This window comes from Theropithecus gelada, chromosome 10 (genome assembly GCF_003255815.1).
Source record: "Theropithecus gelada isolate Dixy chromosome 10, Tgel_1.0, whole genome shotgun sequence".
NCBI lineage: Eukaryota > Metazoa > Chordata > Mammalia > Primates > Cercopithecidae > Theropithecus > Theropithecus gelada.
In genome coordinates, this window is record NC_037678.1 from 10,682,652 (window position 1) to 10,710,164 (window position 27,513).

Here is a 27,513-nt window from a genome sequence, read left to right on the forward strand (position 1 = left end):
AGTCCATTTATGTACACGTCTTTATCCCTTGCAAAACTCTGAATTTTTCAAGGGCAAGAACAGTGTTCCTAGCACTTAGTACCTTGCCTTGGGGTAGGATCACTCAATACATACTTGATGAATGAATGATTAATACCTTGATATTTTTATTCCTTTAGCAAATTTAAAGCAATTGACTTTTTTTAGAAAGATAAAAAATAGAAATGTCAGAGTTGACTGATACAAAAATTTCCCTTTCTTCACTACAAATTACGTTTTAAAATAGTTTTATGCTAACTACTTTATTGAAATATAATTTACATATTATGAAATACATAAATCTTAAGTGTACAGGTGGATGGATTTTGATGGGTGGAACCATCACCCATAGCACGATAAAGAACATTTTCATCACCTCATCCAGTTCCTTCATCCCTGTTTTCCCTCCTCTCCAGAGGCAACTAGTTTTTGAATTTCTTTAACTGTATAGATTTGTTGCATTTTTTCTTAAAATTTATGTAAATGGAAGCATGTCGTATGTGTTCTTCAGTTTCTGGCTTCTCTAAACATAATGTTTCTGAGAGTAATCCATATTGTTGTATATATCAGAATATAATTTCTTTTTATTGCTGAGTTGTATTCCATTATATGTGCATACCACAGTTTATCCATCTATTGTTGATGGATAATATTTGGGATGCTTATAGCTTTAAGTTATTGTGAATAAAACTCTTATGAACATTCTTGTGCGATATGCATTCGGTTCTCTTTGGTATATCCTGAGGAGTGGAATTTCCGGGTTGTAGAAACCATAAAATATGACTAGAAACTAAAGTTTTCTTAAGTGATTTCACTATTAATATATGAGAATTTATTGTTCACATCCTTATCAACACTTAGGAATGTTATTATTTTCCATTTAGCCATTTTGATGGGAGTATAACGTTTCAATTTGGTTTTAATTTGCATCTCCCTGTAAAGTTGTTAAGTGCCTTTTCATATGATTTTTGCCCATGAGGACATCTTTTGCCTGTTCAAGTATTGTCTGCTCAAATATTTTGCCTATTTTTAACATTTTATCTTTTTATTATTGATTTCTAGGAATTTTTATATATTTTGAATATGAGTTCTTTGTCAGATAGACATATTATAGATATTTTCTGCCATCCTACAGGCTACAAAAATTCTGTAGCTTGTCTTTTCCATTTTCTAATATTGTCTTAGGATGAGTAGAAGTTTGTCGTTCTGGATGTGAGGGCAATCTGGCTGGCTAGGCAGGAGTCCTTTTCCTCCCTCACCACTCTATGTGTGTCTCTCCTGAAATTGGATTCTTGGTCAAAGAGGATAGAAGAGGATTTTTCTTTGGTTGAGGGTATAGGAGTAGCTGCACTCCCTTTTTAGGACCTCCAAACAAGCTCTCAAGATCTATTTGTAGGAGAACATGGGGTAAAAAAAGTTTTAAGTTGGTAATTTTGATGAAGTTCAATCTATGGTTTTCTTTTATGGTGATATAGTTTGACTGTGTCCCCACCCAAATCTCATCTTGAATTCCCACATCTTGTGGGAGGGACTCTGTGGGAGGAATTGAATCATGGGGGCAGGTCTTTTCTGTGCTGTTCTCATGATAGTGAATAAGTCTCATAAGATCTGGTGTTTTTGTAAGGGGGAGTTTCCCTGCACAAGCTCTCTCTCTTTGCCCGCCTCCATCCACATAAGATGTGACTTGCTCCTCTTTGCCTTCTGCCATGATTGTGAGGCCTCCCTAGCCCTGTGGAACTGTAAGTCCATTAAACCTCTTTGTTTTGTAAATTGCCGAGTCTTGGGTATGTCTTTATCAGCTGCGTGAAAGTGGACTAATACATATGGTTAATGCCTTTTTTACCTTGTCCGAGAAACTATCCCAAGGAATATGTTCTCCTATGTTTTCTTCTAGATATTTTATAGTTTTAACTAGGTGTGTGATCCATCAAGAATTAGCTTTTGCGTATATTGTGAGAGATAGAGTTCATTCTTATCTGTATGGTATCCAATTGCTTGAGAATTATTAGATTTTAATAATAGACTATTTCCATATGCATGATCTTGTTTGATCTCCTTAAAGCATCTTGTGAAAAGACAAGAGCGGGTATTTTCTCTTTTACAGAAACTTGGAGGCAAAGCTCAGAGATATTAAGTTATTTAGGTAAGGTTGCATATCCAGTTTACGGCTGAACACAATTAGAACTCATCTAAATAATATATCCTGAGTCATATGCTATTAGTATACTAAACAGCCTCTCCTAGTTAAGTCTTAAAAATATCCTAATGGGGTTTCACCGAACTACTAGAGTGAACTTAATTAAAATTATCTGAAAAATATCTAATCAAATATGAAAGTTTTAAAATATCATCAAATTATTTACAGAAATTACAGTATTCTTTTAAAACCAATTCAGATTCTAGGAATTGTGTGGATTATAGATTTGTGTGTTTTTTATTCTCAATTAGCTAAGTCATTAAACTGCAATTAATTTTATTTAAATAGACTATTTCATATACATATACACACATACATTTAAATTAAAGGTATAGTTTTAAAAAGAGGGCCACATTTTAAAGAGACAGATTTCAATGTTGTTATTAAAAGTTACGTTAGGCTGAGTGTGGTGGCTCACTCCTGTAATCCCAGCACTGTGGGAGGGTTTCCTGAGGTTAGGAGTTCAAGATCAGCCTGGGCAACATAGTGAGACCCTGTCTCTACATTAAAAAAAAAAGAGAAAGAAAAAGAAAGAAAATAAAATTAGCTAGGTATGGCTAATAGGGGGCTGAAGTGGGAAGACAGCTTGAGCCCAAGAGTTTGAGGTTGTAGTGAGCTGTGATTGTGCCACTGCACTCTATCCTGTCTCAAAAAAAAAAAAAAAAAAAAGTGATTTTACTAGAAATAGCATTCATTGGTGACATTCCTGTCATTTTAGCTTTTCATTTTCATGATCAGTCACCTAATTTAAGAATAAGGTGCTTCACATTTATACTAATGACTGATTTCTGTATAGGCTGCCTCTCCCATTGTATCCTCCAACACTCACGGATGTGCTCATACCAGTCACCCACCTATTTGCTCACCAGATTTTGAATATCTTGGACTAAGAACAAAGCCTTTAAGCCATAGTTGAGATATAAATGAAAATATGGAAGGCAAATACTCTGGGAGACATAGTACATTTATTTATATTTACACTAGGCTGTAAATTATTAAGATTTTGTTGGGGTGGGGGGAGGTTGCTTTTTGAGTTTAGATTCTCATAGAAAGAGAGAAAACATCAAGTATTTGGGCCTTGAAAAGGTTTAGACAAAGCGGGAACCCTAGGAGTAGGAGGAAAAAGCAATGTCTGAAGTCTTCCTTTTCAAGGCAACTATAATGAATTGAATAAAGCCAAGATATCTGGAAAAAATATATTCAAGAAAAATAAAATAGAAAATATTTTAAAAATTACTCTAGCTGTTGATTAGCCATGTCAAGGCTATAAAGTCAAATAACTAAAATTTGGGGGCATTAATACATTTACAGAAGGGACTGGATTTGGGGTGTATGAGGCAGACAGTTCCTAGTAGTATGATGCAGGGGCCAAGCATCGTGGGAAACAATCTAGCTTAAAAGTGGATCAGACTTAATTTTCAGACTAATGTCAGACATTGAGAGTCAGAATTCTCTAATCAGAGAACCCACCTAATATATGATGGTGGATTAGATTAATAATGTAATTTGGATGCACTTATTGTTGGTGGGTTAATTAACACAGGCTTCTGAGTTTATTTATAGCTTAAGTGAGCAAATGCAATTTCATGTAACAAATATTTTTGATGAACACATAGTTTCCTTTAACAAACATATATTATAGGCTTTAGGTCATCATAAGCCTTGTTGTTAGAAGTTATAGCATTGTGAGTTTAAACCAAAAACTTTTATTTAAAATAGTTGACTATTTAGCCTTGTGTTCCTTTTCAACAAATGACATCCTATTGGTAATCATGATAGCAAGAAGCAAAGCATGAATTCTTTTAAGCTTAAATGTGACCTTTACCCAGCTGGCTAGTCTTCCCATGGAGCTCTTTATTTATTGTACTCACATGGATGACAAAGCACAGTAAACAAAAAAGGGAAAGCAACCAGTTTAGCCCTTTCAGTGCTGCATCAGCAGAATTATTATCTGTTAAGGTTCTCATCAAATGAAATCGCTTGTAAGTATATACTAAGGTCAGTCAAAAAAATTAAAGCCAACCTCCACTTTCTAGTTTATTAGCTTTATGACTTCAGGAAAGTTACTTCATCACCCTAAACCTTACTTTTCTCTTAGGTAAAATTTACCTTAACTCTGAGGATTAGAGATATGTCTGAGAGTTAGTCACGTAGTAGGTTACCCATCAATATTAGTTAATACTATCAGCTCTTGATAGATTTTAACTTTTATTATTTTCATTTCCTAGAACGGATATTCATGTTCAAATAAAGCTCCATTCAGATACTCACTAGGAAGGTCTGTATTTATTTGTTTATTTATTTTAGAAGACAGGATCTCACTCCATTGCCCCGGTCGGAGTGTAATGGTGTGATCACAGCGCACTGCAGCCTCCAACTCCTGGGCTCAAGTTTTCTCCTGCCTCAGCCTCCTGAGTAGTGAGGACTACAAATATTTGCCAACATGACTAGCTAATTTTCTTTCTTTCTTTTTAATGTAGAGAAGGGATCTCTGTATGTTGCCCAGGCTGGTCTCAAACTCCTGGCCTCAAGTGATCCTCCCACCTTGGCCTCCCAAAATGTTGGAATTACAGATATGAGCCAGTAGAAAAGGTGGTCTTTTCTACTGTCCTGTAAAATGGTCACCCTCTGCTTGTCCCTAGCACCTTGTCCATATATACATTGTAGCCCTGTCATACTGCCATAATTATTGATTCACACGTTGGCCTCCCTCACTAGGTTTGGAGGGCTGAGGATACTTTATTTGTATCTCAGTTTCTTCTCCTTCTGTGGCGGAGGTGGGAAATCAGCATTTGCTGACAATGGCTGATGGGCCGACTGAATGGCAAGTATGCTATTATAAACCCAAAGAAGGAATTTATAGCTTTAATATTTTCTCTTTATCCTAAATATTCTTCTATTTTTCTAAGTGTTTCTGGTATAGATTTATTTTTACTTACTTATCTTACTTGGTCTTTGGAGATCTTTTTGACGTGAAAATTTATGTCTTTTCTGTAAAATTCTCAGCTCTTGTCTCTGAATATTGTGTTTTTTCTGTTACCTCAATTTTCTTTTGAAACTTCCTCTAGATGAATATTGGGGCCTATAATCTGTTCTTTATGACTTTTAATTAATCTTTTTAATCTTGTTGCCTCTCTGTGCTGTATTTTGAGAGAATTCCTTAGTACCATTCTCCTGTTGGCCGGACACGATGGTTCATGCCTGTAATCCCAGCACTTTGGGAGGTCAAGGCAGGTTGATCACTTGAGGCCAGGAGTTGGAGACCAGCCTGGCCGACATGGCAAAAATACTAAACATTCAAAAATTAGCCAGGCCTGGCGGTGTCTGCCTGTAATCCCAGCCACTCAGGAGGCTGAGGTATGAGAATTACTTGAACCCAGGAGGCGGAGGTTGCAGTGAGCTGAGATTGTGCCACTGCACTCCAGCCTAGGTGGCAGATTGAGACATTGAGACTCTGTCTCAAAAATAAATAAATAAACATAAATAAATAAATAAAGTACTGTTTTCCAATTACCAAATCTGTCTTCAGCTGTTCTAGTCTGGTTTTTATCTTGGATGTTGAGTTTTTAAAAAAAATCTTAATGACTGCAGTTTTCATTTCTAGGATTTTTAATTGATTCTTTTCATAGCCATCTGGTCTTGTTTCATATCTGCCTTTGTTTTGTTTTATACTTTTATATTCCTTGTTGTCAATGAGTCATGTATTAATCTCTTTATTTAAAAATCTTTGTTAGAGGGTTTTCAAATAATAGAATATATATTCTATAGAAGATCCTATAGAAACACTGATTTCATTTGGTGTGGATTTATATTGTGATTGCTGATTTTTTTTTTTTTTTTTTTTTTACAATTTTAACTTTTATTTTAGATTCAGGGGGTACATGTGCAGGTTTGTTACCTGGATACACTGCATGATGCTGAAGTTCAGGGTACAATTGATCCCCTCACCCGTGTACTAAACATAGTACTCAATAGTTCGTTTTTCAACTCTTGCCTCCCTTCTTGCCTTCCACTTCCAGTAATCCTGTTTCTGGTGTTGCCATCTTTATGTCTATGGGTACCCAATATTTAGCTCCCATTATAAGTGAGAACACGCAGTATTTGGTTTTCTGTTCTTGCATGAACTTGCTTAGGATAATGGCCTCCAGCTGCATCCATTTTGCTGCAAAGGACATGATTTCATTCCTTTTTATGGCTGCATAGTATTTCATGGTATATGTACCACACTTTCTTTATTCAATCCACCATTGATGGGCACCTAGATTGATTCCACATCTTTGCTATTGTGAATATTGCTACAGTGAACATACAAGTGCATATGTATTTTTGGCAGAATGATTTATTTTCTTTTGGATATATACCTAGTAATGGGATTGCTGGGTTGAAACCAGTTCTCAGTTCTTTGAGGAATCTCCAGATTGCTTTCCACCATGGCTAAACGAATTTACATTCCCACCAGTAGTATACAAGTGTTCCCTTTTCTCCACAGCCTCACCAGCATCTGTTGTTTTTTTGGTTTTTTGATAATAGCCATTCTGACTGGTGTGAGATGGTATCTCATTGTGGTTTTGCTTTGTATTTCTCTGATGATTAGTGACGTGGAGCATTTTTCCTGTGTGTTTTTTGGCCAGTTGTATGTCTTTTGAGAAGTGTCTGTTCATGTCTTTTGCCCATTTTTTAGTTGGGTTGTTTTTTGCTTGTTGAATTGTTTAAGTTCCTTGTAGATTCTGAATATCAGACCTTTGTCAGATGCCTAGTTTCTCCCATTCTATAGGCTGTCTCTTTACACTGATAGTTTCTTTTGCTGTGCAGAAGCTCGTTAGTTGAATTGGTGCCACTTGTCAATTTTTGGTTTTTATTGCAGTTGCTTTTGAGGACTTAGTCATAAATTCTTTCCCAAGTTCAATGTCCAGAACGGTGTTTTCTAGGTTTTCTTCTGGGATTCTTATAATTTGAGGTCTTACATAGATTGCTGATTTCATTGGCTGACTTTCTTAGCATTAGATTTTAAAAATATGTATTTTAGAATTTTAGTTCTTAGACTATTTTGAGTGGGAGGTTTTTTCCCACAATCACTCATGTTCATTTTTTTCCTTTTTTCCTTTTTTTTTTTTTTTAAATAAAATAAAGGTTTTCCAGTTCCCTTTACCCAGGTCTTCTAGACTCCCTCCTGTACAGGCCTTATAAAGGTGGCTTGGGGCACATGCCCTGTGATAATACTAGAATGTTCTAGACCCAGGAGCTGAGCAAGCAGGCAGCTTAGTTTAGTTCCAAGTATTAAGACTGCTTGTGTGTCCTCCTGCTTTTAGATCCACAGCTACAAATAAGTTATATCCCAGGAAGCAGTTGATGGCTATTTTTTTTTCTTCTCCTTTTCTTCCCAGCCTTCTCTCACAAACACTGCCCCCGTAACATTAAAGAGTGAGACCAGCTGTGATTTCCTAACACCTGAGGAGCTGAACTCTGGGCTGGCAGATCAAGAGCCCAGCAGCCCTTGGCTTCAGCCTTGCTCACTGCTTTTTCATTTCTCTTATATTTCTGCTTCGTGGGGGTTTTTATCTTGTTTTTGAGACTGGCAGTGTCTATTACTGCTGTATATTTGGAACAGAACAGGGGGATACTTTGAAGCATGAACTCACTGTGCCAACTTGACTGGAGGGATTTTTTTTTTTTTTTTTTTTTTTTTGAGATGGAGTTTCACTCTTGTCGCCCGGGCTGGAGTGCAATGGTGCAATCTTGGCTCACTGCAACCGACTGGAGGTTTTCTAACCTGGAAATTTGATCAGATATTTTAGCTACTTCTCCCCTCCCTTCCTACCCCCACCCCATTCCCTGAAGGCATTGTGGAGGGTAGATTGGAAGGAAGACTAAAGCTAAGTAAGTAATTTAGGACACCGCAGGCAACAAATGATCAAGGTCTGAACCAAGATGAAGAGAAGAGAATGGATTTGGAAGATAATTAGTGGGTATAGTCAATAGACATGGATAAGTGAATTTGGGAGGTGTATGTTCATATTTCTAACTTAGAATGGAGATAAAAGTCACCAAGAAAGGAATATGGGAAGAAGGGTAGATTTTGGTAGGGCAGTGAGTCAGGAATAGAGACAGTAGTATTAAGACTTTTACAATTGTTTGAAGCCTCGTACATGTTTTACTAAAGATCTTCTGATACATATTTTTTCTAGCGGTGCATCTCAATGCCCAAGATCTTTGAATTTACCATATTTGCGAATCTCTTTACACGAGGTTCAGCTTTAAATGTATATAGATTTCTCCCCAGCATTTGGAAAACTTTTCCTCAGCATATTCATTCATTTCACAAACATTTCTTAAGTGTCTCTTAAACAAACAAGCATAGTCTGGCCTTCGTGGATGTCACAGTTAATTGGAGGGAAAAGACAGTTACCAAACGGGCAATTGCTAACTGTGAAAGTGCTGTAAAAGACAAGGGTAAGGTACTGTGAGAGTGCATGAAAGCAGGGCCTGGCCAAGTCCGAGGCCCATTCTGCACAGGGCACAGTGGGAGGGAGTGTTCACTGTCCATGGAAGGCTTTCCCGAAGAAACTGGAGCTGTTCCCTGTCTGGCGCACTCTGCCCTAATGTCTGTGCAGAGCTGGCTGCTTCTTACTATTCAAGACTCAGCCATGTTACCTCTTCTGCAAGACTTTCCATGACCATACCCAAAATTAAAGTCCAGCGTATCACCCTACTTTATTTCTTTTTGGAACATTTATTTTTATCTGAAATTATCGTGTTTATTATTGGCTGTTTCAGCCAACTACAATGTAGGTGTCCTTGCCTCTTTTTTTCTGACTTGCAGTGACCTTGCCTCTTTTTTACTGACTTGCACCCCCATTGCTTAGAATACTTCCTGAAATGTAAGTGTTCCAGAAATTATTAACTGACTGCATAAATGAATGTCCTTGGATCTTGATCTCTTGCGTAGTTGCTCTACTAATTTGATTTCCTTGTCCTGTTTTTTGTTTGTTTGGGAGGACTCCTCAAGTTGGTTGTCTACTTGTTCATTTTTCTATCACCTGGATCCTACTCTCACTCCCCTGTCATTCTGTAATTGAGGTTGCCAATTGTAGCATCACACCCTGTGACCATGATGATGGGCATGTGACTGTTTCAAGCTGGGTCACTTAGAGTCCTTCTCCTGATACTCCAAATTTGAAGGAAGGAAGAGGGAGACTTCTCAGGTGGCAGTGTGAATCTAGAGCTGTTGGTGGCCATAACCATCCAGATAAAAGAAGCCAATCTGTAAGAAGAGAAAATGAAAGCATTTCCTAGAAAAGCAGAGATGGCAGGGAAGAGAAGTCCTGGTAGCTTTCCAGTCTTGGCTTCCTTTGTGCCTGAGGCTCAGTTTCAACCCCTGGTTTTCCCTGGCTTTTGCTTTACCCAGTTCAAATGGAGTTTCTGTCACTTAGAGCCAAAAGATTCCCAATTAAAACTGTATATAGCTTTATTTTCATTTTAACCCATACCTCATCTAACAACCTTTTTATCTTGATGTGTTTTATATAATATCCTTGGGTATTGATCTGTTGAACTAGTTTAATTTCTGATTTCAGATAATCCATGTTTTCTACTTCCAATTCCATTTCTTTCTTTTGCTGCCTAAGTTTTCTACTTCCAGTACTATTCTTTCTTAGTATGCTGTCCTCCCTTTCTTTTCAGAAACATATTGTTTAGTAGTAAGTAGGTGCTATCGAATTATTACTGTTGTTATTTAACTCATCCTTGAAACAGGTTTATTAGGTTCTTCTTGGATTTTCTCACTTTCAACTTTGATGCTTTTGAACAGCCAGGTTAGTACCTAGTATCTCTAGGATGATAGGAAGCCAGGGTAGTGGGCAGAAGCTCACTTCTGGGTAATTTCTTCCCTGTGTTTGGTGAACTGCTGTGGCCTGATCTTCTTGGTGCTGCTGACTGCTACCTCAGGGTGGGGCTCTGATGGTCTGGGGAGAAGTCCTCCACGATTGCAACTGGCTCTCTGCTTGGTGTAACTGCTTGTCTCTTAGAACTATTGCAGCTGCCCTCAAATCCCACCAATCCACACAGACTCCAAGGAGAATATTTCACATCTATTCTATGATTTCTAGTTCTAACTTAATTAGAGCAGTGTTACAAGAAATTATTTCAAGCCAAGCAACTGTCTTAGGCAGCTAAGTTGTAAATTGACTTAGTATTTTTCATCAATCTGGTTCCATTTACACTATGTCAAGAAGAAAATTAGCAGCTTTTTGGTAATTTTTTTCTTTATTGATTAATTCACTCAGTAATTTTTTTTTTTTTTGAAACTGAGTCTCATGCTGTCACCCAGGCTGGAGAGGCTGGAGTGCCATGACCCAGTCTCAGCTCACTGCAACCTCTGCCTCCTGGGTTCAAGCATTTGTCATCCCTCAGCCACCTGAGTAGTTGGGATTACAGGTGTGCACCACCGTAGTTGGAATTACAAGTGTGCACCACTGTGCCCAGCTAACTTTTGTGTTTTTAGTAGAGATGGGGTTTCACCATGTTGCCCAGGCTGGTCTCGAACTCCCGGCCTCAAGTGATCCATGCACCTTGGAAACTCAGTAAATATTTACTGAGCATCTACTGTGTGCCAGTCACTCTTGGAGACACTGAAAATATCAGTGTTTAAAATGAGACTTCTTTGCCCCTCATGGAGCTTATATTTTTGGTGAGGAAACAAACAATAAATAAGTAAACCAATAAATATATAATACTAGGTAGTGATAAATGCCAAGGTGAAAAATAAAACAGGAGAAAGGAATAGAGAGCAATGAGGGTGGGGCTGTTTTAGAAAGGGTAGGCAGAACAGAGATTCTCTGAGGAGGTGACACTTGAGAAGAGACCTGAGTGAATCAGGGATAGAGCCATACAGAGAGTTCCTGGCAGAAGCAACAGCCAAAATATGGCTCTAAGGAGATGAAGAGCTTGGTAGAATTGCAGAGTAAAGCACCAGGGTAGCTAGAGTAGAAGGAATGAGGGGGAAGGTGGAAGGAGATGAGTTCCTGATGTTAAACATGGGAAAACATGTTCTTTGTGCCTCCAAAACCAAGCTTTGTCCATTTTTCAGGGGAAAGATAAGTGTCTGACATATTGTTCCGAAAGGCTAAAATTCATAGCCGACTTCTGTTTATCACATGACACTGAATGGTTTCCCAAAACATTGTGGCAATTCGGGTTATGGAATGCAAACTGATCATAGGAGGCTAAGGGTGTTTAGAATGATATGATTTGAAGCAGTTATAAAGTTGATTTGGAAGGAAGAAATAACTAAGAAGTGAGATTAGATAAAATAATCTTGGAAAAGATGGCAACTTGAGCAAAAGCTTCTGACACTGTCCACACCAATGCTTAATGAAGTGACCAGCAGTGAGAGAACATTGTTGGCCACTGTCATCTAAATATACCACAAATTTGACCATTTTTCATCACTCCCACTGCTAGTAAATTATAGTTAGAAAACATTAATACTTTAATTCATCATACCTAGAGCCCACAATGAACATACAAGTGGATCATTAGGGACTTTTCAGTTTATTTTTGAAAGGTAGCTTGGGAAGCCATATTTGTGAGTTCATCCCAAGATGGAGAAAGGCAAGTGATTTCCCTTATCGTTTTTTCTAGGAAGAAGATTGAAATAATAGTAATACCTTATATTTGAGTGAGTTATAGGTTACAGTGTACCTTTGTATCTGGGAATTCAACCAGACAGATATTGCTTGTGCTGCTTTTCAGATAGAAGACTCAGGCCCAGATAGACCACCTGACTGACTCAAAGTCACACAGATGGTTAAGGACAGAGCTATCACTATCACTAGAATTCTTGTCTTTGACTGTGCTCTGTCACTCTGCTAAAAAGCAACAAATTGTTTGGATAGGATGTTATGTCAGAGAAAAGCCAATTGCTCTCCCTTTTCTTGCTCCACCCCAACTGTACCCCTATAAGGTAACAGATGTTAACAATATTGTGAGTATGCCATATGTTTGCCTGCCTGCCTGCCTTCCTGTATTCTTGTCTGTCTGTCTGTCTTAGTCTGCTTGTGCTGCTATAACAGAGAACCACAGACTGGGTAATTTAGAAAGAAGAGAAATTTATTTTTTCACGGTTCTAGAGGCTGGAGAGTCCAGGATCAGGGCACTGGCAGGTTCAGTTGTCTGGTGAGGGCTGCTGTCTGCTTCCAAGATGGCACCTTGATGCTGCATCCTCTGGAAGGGAGGAATGCTGTGTCCTTATGTGACAGAAGGTCCGAAACGGGATGGTGGAAGGCAAGCAAGAGACAAATGCTGTGGGAAGCCTCTTTTATAAGGACCTTTATTCTGTTCACAAAGAAGGTGATCTCATGGCATAATCACCTCTTAAAGGCTCCACCTCTTAATACTATCACATTGGCAGTACTTGAATTTTGGAGGGGATATATTCAAACCACAGTTGTATGTATTTCTCTATCTGCTTCTCTCTTCTGTATACATATATAGTGGCTTCTTTTCCTCTATATGTTACAGCTTCAAATCAAATTGTGTATATTACTTTAAATCTTTAACCATGTGTCCTAGTCATACATCTAGGTCAGTATATCTAGATCCAATTCATATTCCTTCTTTGTATGTCTATATTGTTTGATTATTGCAAAGTATATATTGCTTTTTTTTTTTTTTTTTTTTGAGACAGAGTCTAGCTCTCACTCTGTTGCCAGGCTGGAGTGCAGTGGTGCAATCTCGGCTCACTGCAACCTCTGCCTCCCGGGTTCAAGTCATTCCCCTGTCTCAGCCTCCTGAGTAGCTGGGACTACAGGCACATGCCACCATGCCCAGCTAGTTTTTTGTATTTTAGTAGAGACGAGGTTTCACCATATTGGCCAGGATGGTCTTGATTTCCTGACTTTGTGATCCGCCCGCCTCGGCCTCCCAAAGTGCTGGGATTACAGCCATGAGCCACCGCACCCGGCCATACATTGCTTTTAAAAGGAAAATCCAATAATGTATTTAAAGTGAAAAATGTAATGCCAGTATATAATTTTATCATATATTAATGACCTATTTACCTTTTAAAGTATAAGAAAAGGAATATACTTATCAGCAGTTCTTTATTTGCTGCAGGTTTTTTCACTGCTGACATTTTTACTTTTTAAAAAATTTCTGTAGAATAAGAATTAATTATAGCCTTAACTAGTATTTCCTTTTCTAAGCAGATTCAATGCATTTTTCAGGTTACTATGTCCGGGAAAAATCTAAGCAAGTCATCACATTGCTGATGGATGAACAACTGCTGTGTAAAGAGAGGGAAGTGGCATGTCGGACTAGACAGCGTACCTCCTACTCTATGTTGTTTTCTAAAAGACCACTTGGTTCAAGTAGCTCACTGACAGCGCGTACTTCTGCCCCTACATCAGATATTTCTGCTTCAGAGAAGAAGTGTAAGCTTCCTAAGTTTGGAAGGCTACGTAATAAAAGTACGTATATGACCATTGGCCTAAAATGCAACAGGTATCATTAAAAATGATTTAAAAATATAAAATACTATGTTTTAGTACTAAATTATTAATATCATTTAGTACTACTATTACCATATTAGGCTTCATACTATAGAAAACAATGATGAAGAATATTCAGTAGAAGATTTTATGACATATTTTAGTTTATTTATTTCTTAGCTTTATTTCTTTGCTTTATTTATTTATTTTTGAGATGGAATCTTGCTCTGTCTCCTAGGCTGGAGTGCAGTGGCAAGATCTCGGCTCACTGCAACCTCTGCCTCCCGGGTTCAAGCAATTCTCCTGCCTCAGCCTCCTGAGTAGCTGGGATTACAGGCTCCTGTCACCATGCCCAGCTAATTTTTGTATTTTTAGTAGAGACAGGGTTTCAGCATGTTGCCCAGGTTGGTCTCAAACACCTAACCTCAAGGGATCCTCCTGCCTTGGCCTCCCAAAGTGCTGGGATTATAGGCATGAGCCACTGTGCCCGGCCCAATTTTATGACTGTTTTCTGAATGCAGTTATCTTTGATTCAAATAAAATGTTTTTGAGCTTTTAAGCTATTAAACTAGTGACTACGCTATTTGGCATCGTGATTCAATTTTAAGATTTTTATCCTTAACTGGAAAGTGAAAGACTACAGTTTTCTAACACTAGGTGTCTGGATATGTGTGTATGAGGTCTCTTTGATCCTATAATATAAATCAAATAATTGACATTTTTTAAGTGTGCTTCAGAATCCTAAAAGTGCTCTAAAAGTTCTTCTAGGACAATACCTTGTACTCTTTCCTTTGCTTAAAACTTTAAATATGGACTGCTGAACTTTTATTAAAAAAAAGGATATATTTATAATGTTATAATAGACATCAGTAGAAAAATACTATCTTCTTTTCTACCAAATTTGCTAAAACTTAAAAAAAATATCATTTTCCTCTAACTTCTCCAGTAGAAACCCTGTTGATAAATTGTCTATGAGGAATGGACAGCTTGAGGAAGCCAGAACATCAGTGAAATGTGACTTAGAGAACTGTCCCTTTGTATTCAGTACAAATAGATAATTCCAACTGTCAGTTAAGTGCAAAAATATAACAGTGTCACTAGTAATACCAACACATGTTAATCTTGCTAACAATCATTCAAGTGCTTTTCTGACTTAATCAAGAGTTTCAAATGTTCACCCAATGGGACATTGAGTGAACATCCATATTTGGAATTGGAGAGAGACATTATAAGAGGGTAGCCATTGTAAGTATAGTAGCAAATACTACCTACCTGCTTCTAAAAGTGGTGGAATTTCTTTCTTTAGGGGATCTGATTCTTTTGAAATAAATCTCCAAAAGAGACAGCCACTCATTTTGAAATTTTTCTCATGGGAGCCTTTAATTCAAACTGATGCTAAAAACAGAGTAACAGAGAAGAAGAACCAATTATGACTCATCCAGAGTTTCTTCCCCACTTATGCTTTTTCGATGTTACCTTTCTTACTCTTCCTTCTTCCTTTCTTTTCTCAATTCTTTCTTCTTTCATTGTAAATGCATAATTATTGAATTTATTTAAAATTTGGATATTCAGCAGAACTTTGGAGCTATAGGAGTGAATAAAATAAATGTTCTTTTATCATGGAACTAATATTCTAGTGATAGAGAGTAGGATGTCTCTGTCAGAAGCACAAAATATGTCAGATAATAACGAGTCCCATAAAGAAAAGGAAAGCAGGGTCAGGGAACAGAGAGTGACAGGGATGGGTTTATTTTAGGTCATGTGATGAGGGAAGGGCTTTTGGAGGAAGTGAATCTTTAAACAGACCTGAATGAAGTGAGGGAGCAGCCCATGTACAGGCGTACCTCGATTGATTGCATTTTGCTTTATTACGCTTCACAGATAATGCATATTTTACAAATTGAAGGTTTGTGGCAACCCTGCACCCGGGAAGTTTATTGGCGTCATTTTTCTGATAGCATGTGCATACTTTGTGTCTGTGTCACATTTTGGTAGTTCTTGCAATGTTTTTAACTTTTTCCTTATTATTATATGTGTCATGGTGATCTATGATCAGTGATCTTAGCTGTTACTGTTATAATTGTTTTGGGGGTACCACAAACCATAACTGTAGAAGACTAGTGAACTTATTGATAGATGTCACGTGTGTTCTGGCTGCTTTACTGATCTCCATCTCTCTCTCTCCTTGGGTCTCCCTAGTCCCTGAGAGTCAACAATATTGAAATTAAGCCAATTAATAACCCTACAATGACCTGTAAGTGTTCAAGTGTAAGGAAGAGTCGCAGGTTTCTCACTTTAATTCAAAAGCTAGAAATGATTAAACTTAGTGAGGAAGGCATGTTGAAAGCTGAAATAGGTTGAAAGGTAGGCCTCTTTTGCCAAACAGTTAGCTAAGTTATGAATGTAAAGGAAAAATTCTGGAAGGAAATTAGAAGTGCTGTTCCAGCGAATACAGGAATGGTAAGAATGGGAAACAGCCTTTGCTGATATGGAGAAAGGTTGCATGGTCTGGATAGAAGATCAAACTAGCCCCAGTATCCCTTAAGCCAAAGCCTAATCCAGAACAAGGTTCTGTCTTTAATTCTGCAAAGACTGAGAGAGATGAGGAAACTGCAGAAGAAAATCTTGAAGCTAGCGGAGGTTGGTTCATGAGGTTTAAGGAAAGCAGCTGTCACCATAACATACAAGTACAAAGTGAAGCAGCAAGTACTGAGGGAGAAGCTGTAGCAAGTTATCCAGAAGATCTAGCTAAGGTAATTGATGAAGGTGGCTACCCTAAACAGATTTTTAATGTGGATGAAATAGCCTTTTGTTGGAAAAAGATGCCGTCTGGGACTCTCATAGCTAGAGAGGAGAAGTCAATGCCTGGCTTCAAAGCTTCAAAGGACAGGTGACTCTCTTTTTAGGGACTAATGCAACTGGTGACTTTAAGTTGAAGCCAACTGCTCGTTCATCATTCCAAAAATTCTAGTGCCCTTAAGATTTCTTTAAAAATATTGCTGCTCATTGACAATGCACCTGGTCACCCAAGAGTTCTGATGGAGATGTACAAGGAGATTAATGTTGTTTTCATGCCTGCTAACACACAGTGTTTATTCTTCAGCCCATGGATCAAGGAGTGATTTCAACCTTCAAGTCTTATTACTGAAGAAATACATTTCATAAAGCTATATCTTCCATAGATAGTGATTCCTCTGATAGATCTGAGCAAAGTAAATTAAAAACCTTCTGGAAAAGATTCACCATTCTAGATGCCATTAAGAACATTTGTGATTCATGGGAGGAAGCCACAATTTCAACATTAACAGGAATTTGAAAGAAGTGGATTCCAACCCTCATGGATGACTTTGAGGGGTTCAAGACTTCAGTGGAGGAAGGAACTGCAGATGTGGTGGAAATAGCAAGAGAACTAGAATTAGAACTGGAGCCTGAAGATGTGACTGGATTGCTGCAATCTCATGATCAAACTTGAACAGATGAAGAGTTACTTCTTATGGATGAGCAAAGAAAGTGGTTTCTTGAGATGAAATCTACTCCTGTGAAGATGCTGTGAACTTGTTGCAGTGTCAACAAAGAATTCAGAATATTACGTAAACTTAGTAGATAAAGCAGTGGCAGGATTAGAGAGGACTCTAATTTTGAAAGAAGTTCTGTGGGTAAAATGCTATCAAAGAGCATCGCATGCTACAGAGAAATCTTTTGTGAAAGGAAGAGTCAGTTGATGTTGCAGGCTTTATTGTTGTCTTACTTTAAAAAATTGCCACAGCTTTCCCAACCTTCAGCAGCAACTACCCTGATCTATCAGCAGCCCTCAACATGGAGACAGAACCCTCCACCAGCAAAAAGATGATGACTCACTGAAGGCTCAGATAATTGTTAGCCTTTTTAAATTAGCAATAAAGTATTATTTAAGTTATGTATATGTATTTTTTAGGCAACATGGTATTGCATACTAAGTCTACTAAGTAGACTGCAGTCTAATGTAAACATAACTTTTATATGCACCGGGAAACAAAAAAGTTTGTGTGAGTCGCTTTACTGGAATATTTACTTTATTGCAGTAATGTGGAACCCAACCCACCACAGTATCTTCAAGGTGTGCCTGTATATCAGGCAGAGGGAACAGCAGGGCAGATGCTCTGAAACTGGAGTGAACTTGGCCTTGTTAATTGTAAGCTTAGGAAATGAATCCCTAAATTAATACAGAAGTAACTCAACTCTGATTTTACGATTCATGCAAGAAATTCTAGTTTATTGTTTTGTAGTCACAGATTGCTTTTTTTTTTTTTTTTTTTTTTTGACCCCGATTTTCACCCCTGTTGCCCAGGCTGGAGCGCAATGGCATGATCTCGGTTCACTGCAACCTCTGCCTCCTGGGTTCAGGTGATTCTCCTGCCCCAGCCTTCCAGAGTAGCTGGGATTACAGGCGTGCGCCACCGTACCTGGCCCCACAGATTGCATTTTTAAACCTAAAATGATATTCTCCATCTTTATGACATGTCTCATTCACTACACTGAGCTATGAATGACTTGACTATTTTTAAAAAGTGAATCCACCTTCAAATGAAGTTTTGCTACGAGTTATTATTTTTTACTACTACAAACACATATTGAGTGTCTGGCTCACTATAATGCCAGACATGTTCTAAGCCCGGTAAGTAAAATGGCTGTATTTCTGCTCTAATGGAGGTTATAGCTTGTGATGTACTATGTGCTTTTTCTTTTCCTTTTCTTTTTTCTTTTTCTTCTGAGACAGGGTCTTGATCTGTCACCCCGGCAGGAGCGCAGTGGTGTGATAATGACTCACTGCAGTCTTGAACTACTGGACTCAAGTAATCCTCCTGGCTTAGCCTACCAAGTAGCTGGGACTACCGGCACACACCACCACACCCAGCTGACTTGAAAAAATACTTGTTCGAGACAAGATCTTGCTACCACATTCTTCTAAGTCTGTTTCACGAAAAGATACTCTAAAAAAGCTTTAGTCAATGATGGCATCATTATAGTAAATCTATAGTAAGAATACCATTTAAAGCGAACAGTGAATGTTTGGATGTAAAATCTTTAGTAAATTTGTTTTAAAATCTGTTATTTTTATTTCATTTATCTGCTTTCTATATGAATACATCCTAGATATACAGATGTGTGTGTTTGTGTCCAAAAAAGAGTAATTAGATTAAGTAAACTTGGCAATACTAACCAATTTTATGTAGGCATTTGAATCTGAAGGTGTATTTTAAAGGAAGAAAGAAAACTGACAGTTTGGAGTTGGGGTAGGAAAAAATAAGAAATTGAAGGGATATTCTTTTTTTTTTTTTTTTTTTTTTTTTTGAGATGAAGTTTCACTCTGTTGCCCAGGCTGGAGTGCAATGGAGCAACCTTGGCTCACTGCAACCTCTGCCTCCCAGGTTCAAGTGATTCTCCTGTCTCAGCCTCCCGAGTAGCTGGGATTACAGGCACGTGTCACCACTCCTGGCTAATTTTGTATTTTTAGTAGAGACAGGGTTTCTCCATGTTGGTCAGACTGGTCTTGAACTCCTGACCTCAGGTGATCTGCCTGCCTCTGCCTCCCAAAATGCTGAGATTACAGTCGTGAGCCACCATGTCCGGTCATGAGGGGGACATTCTTAATGTGACAGAAGTAGCAAATTAAAACTCAAAGAGCAGTAGCTAAGTTAGAATGAGATGCATCCACAAGTTATGACAGTAGACGCCACAAAAATGCTAGCCGCTTAAACATACAAATTTATTTCTCTCTTCTGAAATACTCCCTTGTAGGTATTCTATGACTGATATGGCTCTCCACGATGTTGGCTTCAGGGCTATTTTTGAGTCTTGTTGCTCCACCAAACTCAGCGTTTAAATTCCACTTCATGGTCCACTTCCACTTTTTGAGTCATAGCTGCTTGAGCTCCCACCGTCACACCTGCCTTCTAGCCAGTAGAAAGGAAGGGAGATTGAAAATGTGAATGTCTCTTCCCTTTTTAATTTTTTTGTGCTGTTTTTTTTTTTTTAACAAGAACACTTATTAAAAGTTGCTTATAACATTTTAGCTCACACATTATTGTTTAGTACTTAGTCCCACTGACACTCCTAGCTACAAAGGAGGTTGAGAAATATCATCTGCCCAGATGAAAGTTAAGAGATTCTGTTATTAAGGAAGATGGAGAGAATAAATGCTGGGGATCACAAATCGTTTCTACAATAGTGGGAAAGAATACAAGCAAGACACAGATTAAGCATGGTAATATATAGTTGTCTGACTAAATGGAATAAAAATATAAATTTGAATATGTAAAACAGTAGGGACAGATAGCTGAGAGTACTCAGAGCAATTCATAAATGACCTAATAAACTCAATTTGATATGAGTAGCAACTAGGAACCATTGTAGGCCTTGGAGAACAGAAGGGATGTTTAGCTTAGTCACAGAACTGAGCTTCCTTATTACTGAAAACAGCTGTTTGTGGAAGATAATTCTTTTTGCTTTGTGTAGAAATGAAGGAGATACAAATTGAAGGAAGCTTGTAAGAGATAGTTGTTTCAATCCAGGCATCCAGGACCTGCTCCTAGGGTTATAGAAATGAGGAAACAGTAATGTTTAAAGATAGACTGTAGAGAAGCAATGGGGGTAAGTGGATGATGTATTGGAGAAGAAAGAAACTGAAATTGACTAACCTTTGCATTAGAGAAAATGGAGGCAAGTGATGATATCATACAGGTAAATTTTCATTAGAAGGAGTCTAAAGATGTCTCTAAGTTATTTAGTTACAGCGAAATGTAAAATTGAATGCAGGAAATGTGATTTCCAGCCTTCAGGACCTAGAGCTGAAACAGCTGTGCCTCCCTTCTTTATGGTGAATCAGCGAGGGAAAAGAGACACTTTAAAGAAGGTGTTATATACACATCGCCACTTCTATTTCTTTTTTTTTCTTTTCTTGGATGTTTTCCCAAGTTTTAATTCTAGTAGCTAGCTTGGGTGGTTTTTGTTTAGATGCTTCTGATGTGTGAAGGAAGAGATGGGCTGAAGGATCATTGCTGCTTGATGGCAAGACAGAACAATATAAAAAGGACAGTTATAACTCAGCTCTAATGTCAGGCCATTTTTGTAGAGGCAACAGTTATTACGAAAAGGATCTCCAGAGGCACTACTTACAGCCAGACCAGCAGAACTTTACCTGTGTTGGTTATCTGATCTTCCATAAAGAGCTCTTCACTAGCATCATTCTTTGCAACAGAACTTTACCTGTATTAAGGATTACTCTGGTCTGTGTCAAATGTAATGGCATTCTATATAATGGAAAAATTTCCCTGAAAACTATCATTGCTGTTGAACCAAAATTATACAGTAGGTCCTTGAATAACATCCTTTTGTTCAATGTTGTTATAACTGATGAGAAAAACATCAATTCCCGGCCGAGGCCCCTGTCTGTATGGAGTTTGCACACTCTTCCCCGTCTGCGTGGGCTTTCTCCATGTTCTCTGCTTTTCTCCCACTTCCCAAGGATGTGCACAGCAGGTGAATCAGCATGTCTGAATGGTCCCCGTCCAGGTGAGTGTGGAGTGGGTGTGAGTGCACCCTGCAATGAAGCGGCGTCCCTGTCCAGGGCTGGTTCCCACCTTGTGACCTGAGCTTCCAGGATGGGCTCCAGCCACCTGTGACCCTGAAGGGAGCAGATAATCATCTTGTTTTTACCAATCTTCCTTAAATGTATGTATAGCTCACATTTATTTCAATGTTTAATAATAAAAGTGGGCCAACCTCAGTGGCTCATGCCTGTAATTCCCGCACTTTGGGAGGCCAAGGCAGGCGGATCACCTGAGGCCAGGAGTTCAAGACCAGCCTGGCTGACATGGTGAAACCCCGTCTCTAGTAAAAATACAAAAATTAGCAAGGCATGATGGCGGTTGCCTGTAGTCATAGCTACTCAGGAGGCTGAGGCAGGAGAATTACTTGAACCTGGGAGGCAGAGATTGCAGTGAGCTGAGATCACGCCACTGTACTCCAGACTGGGTGACAGAGCAAGACTCTATCTCAAAAAACAATAATAAGAATAAAAGTGTTTTGGGTTTTTTTTGTTGTTGTTTATTTGTTTGTTTGTTTTGAGATAGAGTCTCACCCTGTCACCCAGGCTGGAGTACAGTGGCACGATCGCAGCTCACTGCAACCTCTGCCTCTCAGGTTCAAGCGATTCTCCTGCCTCAGCCTCCTTAGTAGCTGGGACCACAGGTGCCTGCCACTACACCCGGCTAATTTTTGTATTTTTTAAGTAGAGACAGGGTTTCACCATATTGGCCAGGCTGGTCTCGAACTCCTGAGCTTGTGATCCACCCGCCTCGGCCTCCCATATGTTTTGGTCTTTATTTAGAAGTTTGGTGACATTTTTGTGACTAGAAATATGCTATAGGAACTTAGTTCTTGTTCATATTAATTAGCCTATGGTAAAATTGGCTTCATTATACATTGTTTCCCTTAAAGTAGCAATTTCCAAGAGACTGTGGACATCACTAAATGAGGACTTGCTGTACTGCAAAGTAGTTGTCATGCTTTTATAAAAAAAAAAACCAGCAATGTTGATGTTGTTACGTCCTACAAAGAGCTTTGTACTAACAGAATTGATGTGGAGTCATGCTTGGTTGCCTTGCCACATGTAGATGAGATGGCAGGGCTTATGGTACAAACTGTGGTTGTAATGAAAACATTTGCATTGATAAATGTCAAACAGCTGATCTTTTGATCTTTTAAATTTAAAAATAAATATATAAAAATAATGTATATCTCTACCACCCTAAACTGTTAACATCTTAGAATATAGTCATGTGTCATATAATGATGTTTCAGTCAACGGTGGACTACGTGTATGATGCTGGTCCCATAAGATTATAATATATTTTACTGTACCTTTTCTATGTTTAGATATGTTTAGATACATGAATTCTTACCATTGTGTTACAGTTGCCATTGTGTTACAATTGCCTACCACATTCAGTACAGTAATATGCTATACAAGTTCATTGCTTAGGAGCCCAGGTGTGTAGTAAGCTCTACCATCTCGATGTGTGTAAGCACACTCTATGATGTTTATACAACAATGAAATTGCCTAGCAGTGCATTTCTCAGAAAGCATCCCTGTTGTTAAGCTATGCGTAACTGTTTCTTTTTTGTTTCAGAAAACCATTATACTCTTGTAAAACAATATAGGCTTGTTATACAATTACTCAGAAATAGCCATCATTAATATCAGATGATTGTAATTCTAGGCATCTTTTTTGTGCGACAGGGTCTCACTCTGTTGTCCAGGCTGGAGTACAGTGGTGCCATCACAGTTCACTGCCACCTTGGTCTCCCTGGGCTCAGGTGATCCTCCCACCTCAGCCTCCCAAGTAGCTGGGACTGCAGGCACGCACCACCACGCTAGCTAATTTGGGGTTTTGGGGTTTTTTTTTTTTTTTTTGGTAGAAACAAAGTTTCACCATGTTGCCCAGGAAGGTCTCAAGCTCCTTGGCTCAAGCGATCTGCTCGCCTCAGCCTCCCAAAGTGCTAGGATTACAGGTGTGAGCCATCATGCCTGGCCAGCATTTACAAAAAATCTATACATACATATAGAGAGATGGATAGCTAGAGATAAATTATTTTTATAAAAATAGAATTATATGCTGTTTTTTAGTAAAAAATATTAAAGGGAGATCAAGACCATCCTGGCTAACACAGTGAAACCCTGTCTCTACTAAAAATACAAAAAATTAGCTGGGCGCAGTGGCGGGCACCTGTAGTCCCAGCTACTCGGGAGGCTGAGACAGGAGAATGGTGTGAACCTGGGAGGCGGAGCTTGCAGTGAGCTGAGATTGTGCCACTGCACTGCAGCCTGGGCAACAGAGCGAGACTCCATCTCAAAAAAAAAAAGAAAAAAAAATATTAAAGGTCTCCTTCTGGCAATGAGACTAGGAACTCCATTTACTGCACAATAACCAGAGACTGGAAGTGACACACTATTTGAGACACTCCTGGCCTCATAAGAAGTATGGGAAGTCTCTAAGGTTCTTTTTGAAAAATGTAAACAAAATAAGAACAGCACATGTGAGCTGGTCAGTGACTTGGCATTCTGCCTGTGGGAAGGTGCAGGTAACTGTAGGCGTTGAGTTGCTTAAGAGCAGTTATTAGTAGATCAGAGAATGAGTTTGGGGCCTGTCTTCAGCATTGGGAAGGAAAGCCTTGGATTACTATGCTGAACCCAGACCCTCAAGGGGACTGAATTGAGAAAGTGTACTCAGATCATAAGTTAGATCCAATAGGATTTTCACCAGTTTAAGACAAGCAACGAGCTCACAATCCAATATCACCAAACCAGGAGAAGGTAAGCAGCAAAGAACATACTTAATCCCCCAAAGACTGTAGATATTGGAAAGGTCAGATACAGAACAGCTGTGTATTTACATAAATAAGGGATATAATCACATGCATCACCAATTATCAAGGGATTATTAGGACTGAGTGGATGAATTCGAAAAAAGGGAACTTGCAGAAATGAGAAATACTACTGAACTAAAAAAATGTATTTAGTGAGCTAGAAGATATGCCCAAAGAAAATGGAAAATATGAAAGTAATATTAATTAAGCCATATGGAGGATACTGCTACAAAGGAATGACAATTAATTACTATACCAGAAAACTTCTCATCTTCTACAGTAGAAGCCTAATGACAGTGACATAGTATCTTAGAAATGCTGTAGGAAAATAACAGCCTATAATTGTGTACCAGCAAAACTATCATTTAAGGGTGAGGGTGAAATAGTTATTTATCGATGAATAAAAAAACAAAGAGAATTTACAACCATGAGACCTGCATTAAGGGTATACTTCAAAAAGAGGAAAATTATTCCAGAAAGATAGTTGAAAATTCAAGAGAGAATAATGAATACATGGTAAACACACACACATAAATATATATGTATCATAAACATTTTCTGTATAAATCTAATTTTTGAGTTAAGAAAAAGACAATTAGAATAGTGGGTAGCCATGGTATGTAAATGGGGGTGGGCAGGTTTAGAGTTGTGTTCTAAAGGTCCTTGTGTTTTTAGGAGAAGGTAATGAATATTCTTTGACTGTAAACTTTTAAAGGTAAACGTGCATGATAAACTTTGAAGAATAAACTTTAAAAGAAGAGAAATAGAGTGCATAAATTCCAGACAAGTGGCAAGAAGAAGTAGAATGAGAAGAAAATAAAATCGTATAAAGGGCAAAAAGCATAAAATGGAACAAATAGAAATTCAAAAGTAAAATAAATAATAGAAATAAGCCCAAATAGATTAATAATCGCAGTAAATAGTAGTAGATTAAACTCATCTATTAAAAGGCAGAGACTATCAGATTGGGGAAAAAGAAATCCAGATATATGCTGCAAGCATAAATTCACATAAAGATTGAAAGCAATGTATGGAAAAAGGTAAGTCAGGCATATACAAGCTAAAAGAAGGCTGGTATAGCTACTTAATAACAGGCAAAGGAGACTTTAAAGCCAAGAGCATTAAGGATAATAATAAGATGCTTAATTCCCCAGGAAGATGTAACATTTCTAAATGTGAATATACCCAGTAAAATAACTTCAAAGTATATAAAGCAAAAATTGGTAGAAATACAGGAAGAAATTGAGACATCTACCGTCATAGTAGATAACTTCTTAACATCTTTATTGATAGGTGAAGGACATAAAACTTTTTAAAATATGGATTTTATAATTGATTATATGTGTTATAAAGGAAACACATATAATAGTATTTTGGTAAGAAAACGTGTCCTATATGAAACAGATTTTTCATATAGGACACGTTTTCTTACCAAAATACTATTAAATGTGAAGTTAAGAAAAAATATAAATAAAAAATTTCCCTACATTTGAATGTGGCATTATTTCTTTTAGAATAAGTTGGAAGAAAAGGATTTCAGTACTCCTTGCTAGGTCAGCTTTGTAGTGGAGGTCCTAGCCATCACAGTAAAACAAGCAAGAGAAATTAAAAATGTAAGTATCAAAATGGAAGAAACGAGCATCATTGGCAAATGATAGGATTTTCATATAAAAAACTTCAAAAGATCTACAGACATATTAAAAATGATGAGTTTAAAAAGATGGCTGGCTATAACATCAAAACATAAAATCAAGTTATATTCTATATATCAGCAACAAATATTAAACATAATTTTTAAGATACCATTTATAATAGCTAAAAATCTTGATGTAGGAATAAGTCTTAACAAAAGAAGTACAAAATCTGTACACTGTAGGTTATAATGCTTAATTGAAATACATTAAAGACCTATATAAATGGAAAGATATTCCATTTTTATCAAAATAATAATGTAAACATGTCAGTTCTCTCCAAATTGTCTAGATTTAGTGGAGGGTTTCTCAGCCTTGATACTATTGATATTTTGAAACAGATCATTCTTTGTTGTGGGGGCTGTGCATTGCAGGATAGTTAGCATCATCCCTGGCCTGTACCCACTGGATGCTATTAGCAAACATCCCTTCCTGTTGTATTGAATCAAAAGTCTGCAGACATTGCCAAATGTCCCCTGGGGGCCAAATTGTTCCCAGTAGAGAACTGCTGATTCAGTGCAGTTACAATCAAAATCCAAAAAGGCTTTTAAGAGTTGAATTTGATGTACTGATTCCAAAATTTACGTGGAAGAATAAAAAGTTCCAGAGTATTCAAAACATTCCTAAAATAGAGTAAGGTGGAGGGCTTGCCTTTCTAAATAACAAGACTAAAATTTTACTGATCATGACAGTGTGGTATGGATGCAGGATAGGTGTGTGGACCAATGGAACAAACCATAACCCTAGAAAACAGGCCTGGGCCACTATGGAATCAGTAAATGACAGAAGTGGCATTTTTGAATAGTGGAGAAAAAATGAACTACTCAATAAATAATACTGGGATAATTTTTTTATCCATATTGTAAAAATGAAATGAGGTCTCTACCTGGATGAATTAAGGATTTACAGGTAAAAAGGCAAAACTTTCAAATGTTTAGAAGAAAATTTAGAATATATTTTTTACATTGAAATAGGGAAGTATTTCATAAACAGAAAAAGTACACATTATTTTTTGAAAGTGTTTATGAATTTGACATTTGTGGTAGGCAGAGTTCTGAGGATAAGCCCCATGACCCTTGCCTGTATACAGTCCTCTTCCCTTTGAGCATGGGTGGAACCTGTGAATATGATGAATCACCACCCTCATGATTGTTATATTCTATGGCGAAAAAGGTATTATGCTGGTAGGCCCTATCTAATCAGATGAGTCCTTTAGAAGCAGAGTTGGCCGGGCGCGGTGGCCCATGTCTGTAATCCCAGCACTTTGGGGGGCCAAGGTGGGCAGATCATGAGGTCAGGAGATCGAGACCATCCTGGCCTACATGGTGAAAGCCCGTCTCTACTAAAAATACAAAAATTAGCTGGGCATAGTGGTACATACCTGTAGTCCCAGCTACTCAGGAGGCTGAGGCAGGAGACTCACTTGAACCCAGGAGGCGGAGGTTGCAGTGAGCCAAGATTGTGCCACTGCACTCCAGCCTGGTGACAGAGACTCCGTATCAAAAAAAAAAAAAAAAATTAATTAAAATAAAATCAGAGAGTTTTCTCTAGCTGGTGGCCAAAGAGGGAGTCAGAAAGATTCCAAGTGTGAGAAGGATTTGAAGCACTATTGTTGGCTTGAAGATGGAGTAATAAGGAATGCAAGTGGCCTCGAAGGTGAGAGTGGCCCCTGGTTGCCAGCCAGCAAGGAAATGGGGACTTTAGTCCCACAGTT

General features: G+C 38.1%; 1 protein-coding gene across 1 annotated transcript in view; it reads left to right on the top strand.

Moving 5' to 3' along the window:
- ENTHD1 (ENTH domain containing 1) overlaps positions 1-27,513 on the top strand; it is a 147,901-nt gene that overhangs the window by 17,390 nt on the left and 102,998 nt on the right. The window contains exon 3 of the mRNA XM_025399761.1: positions 13,438-13,680. Within this exon, the coding sequence (XP_025255546.1) occupies positions 13,438-13,680 (243 nt within the window). The remainder of the gene's footprint in view (positions 1-13,437; positions 13,681-27,513) is intronic.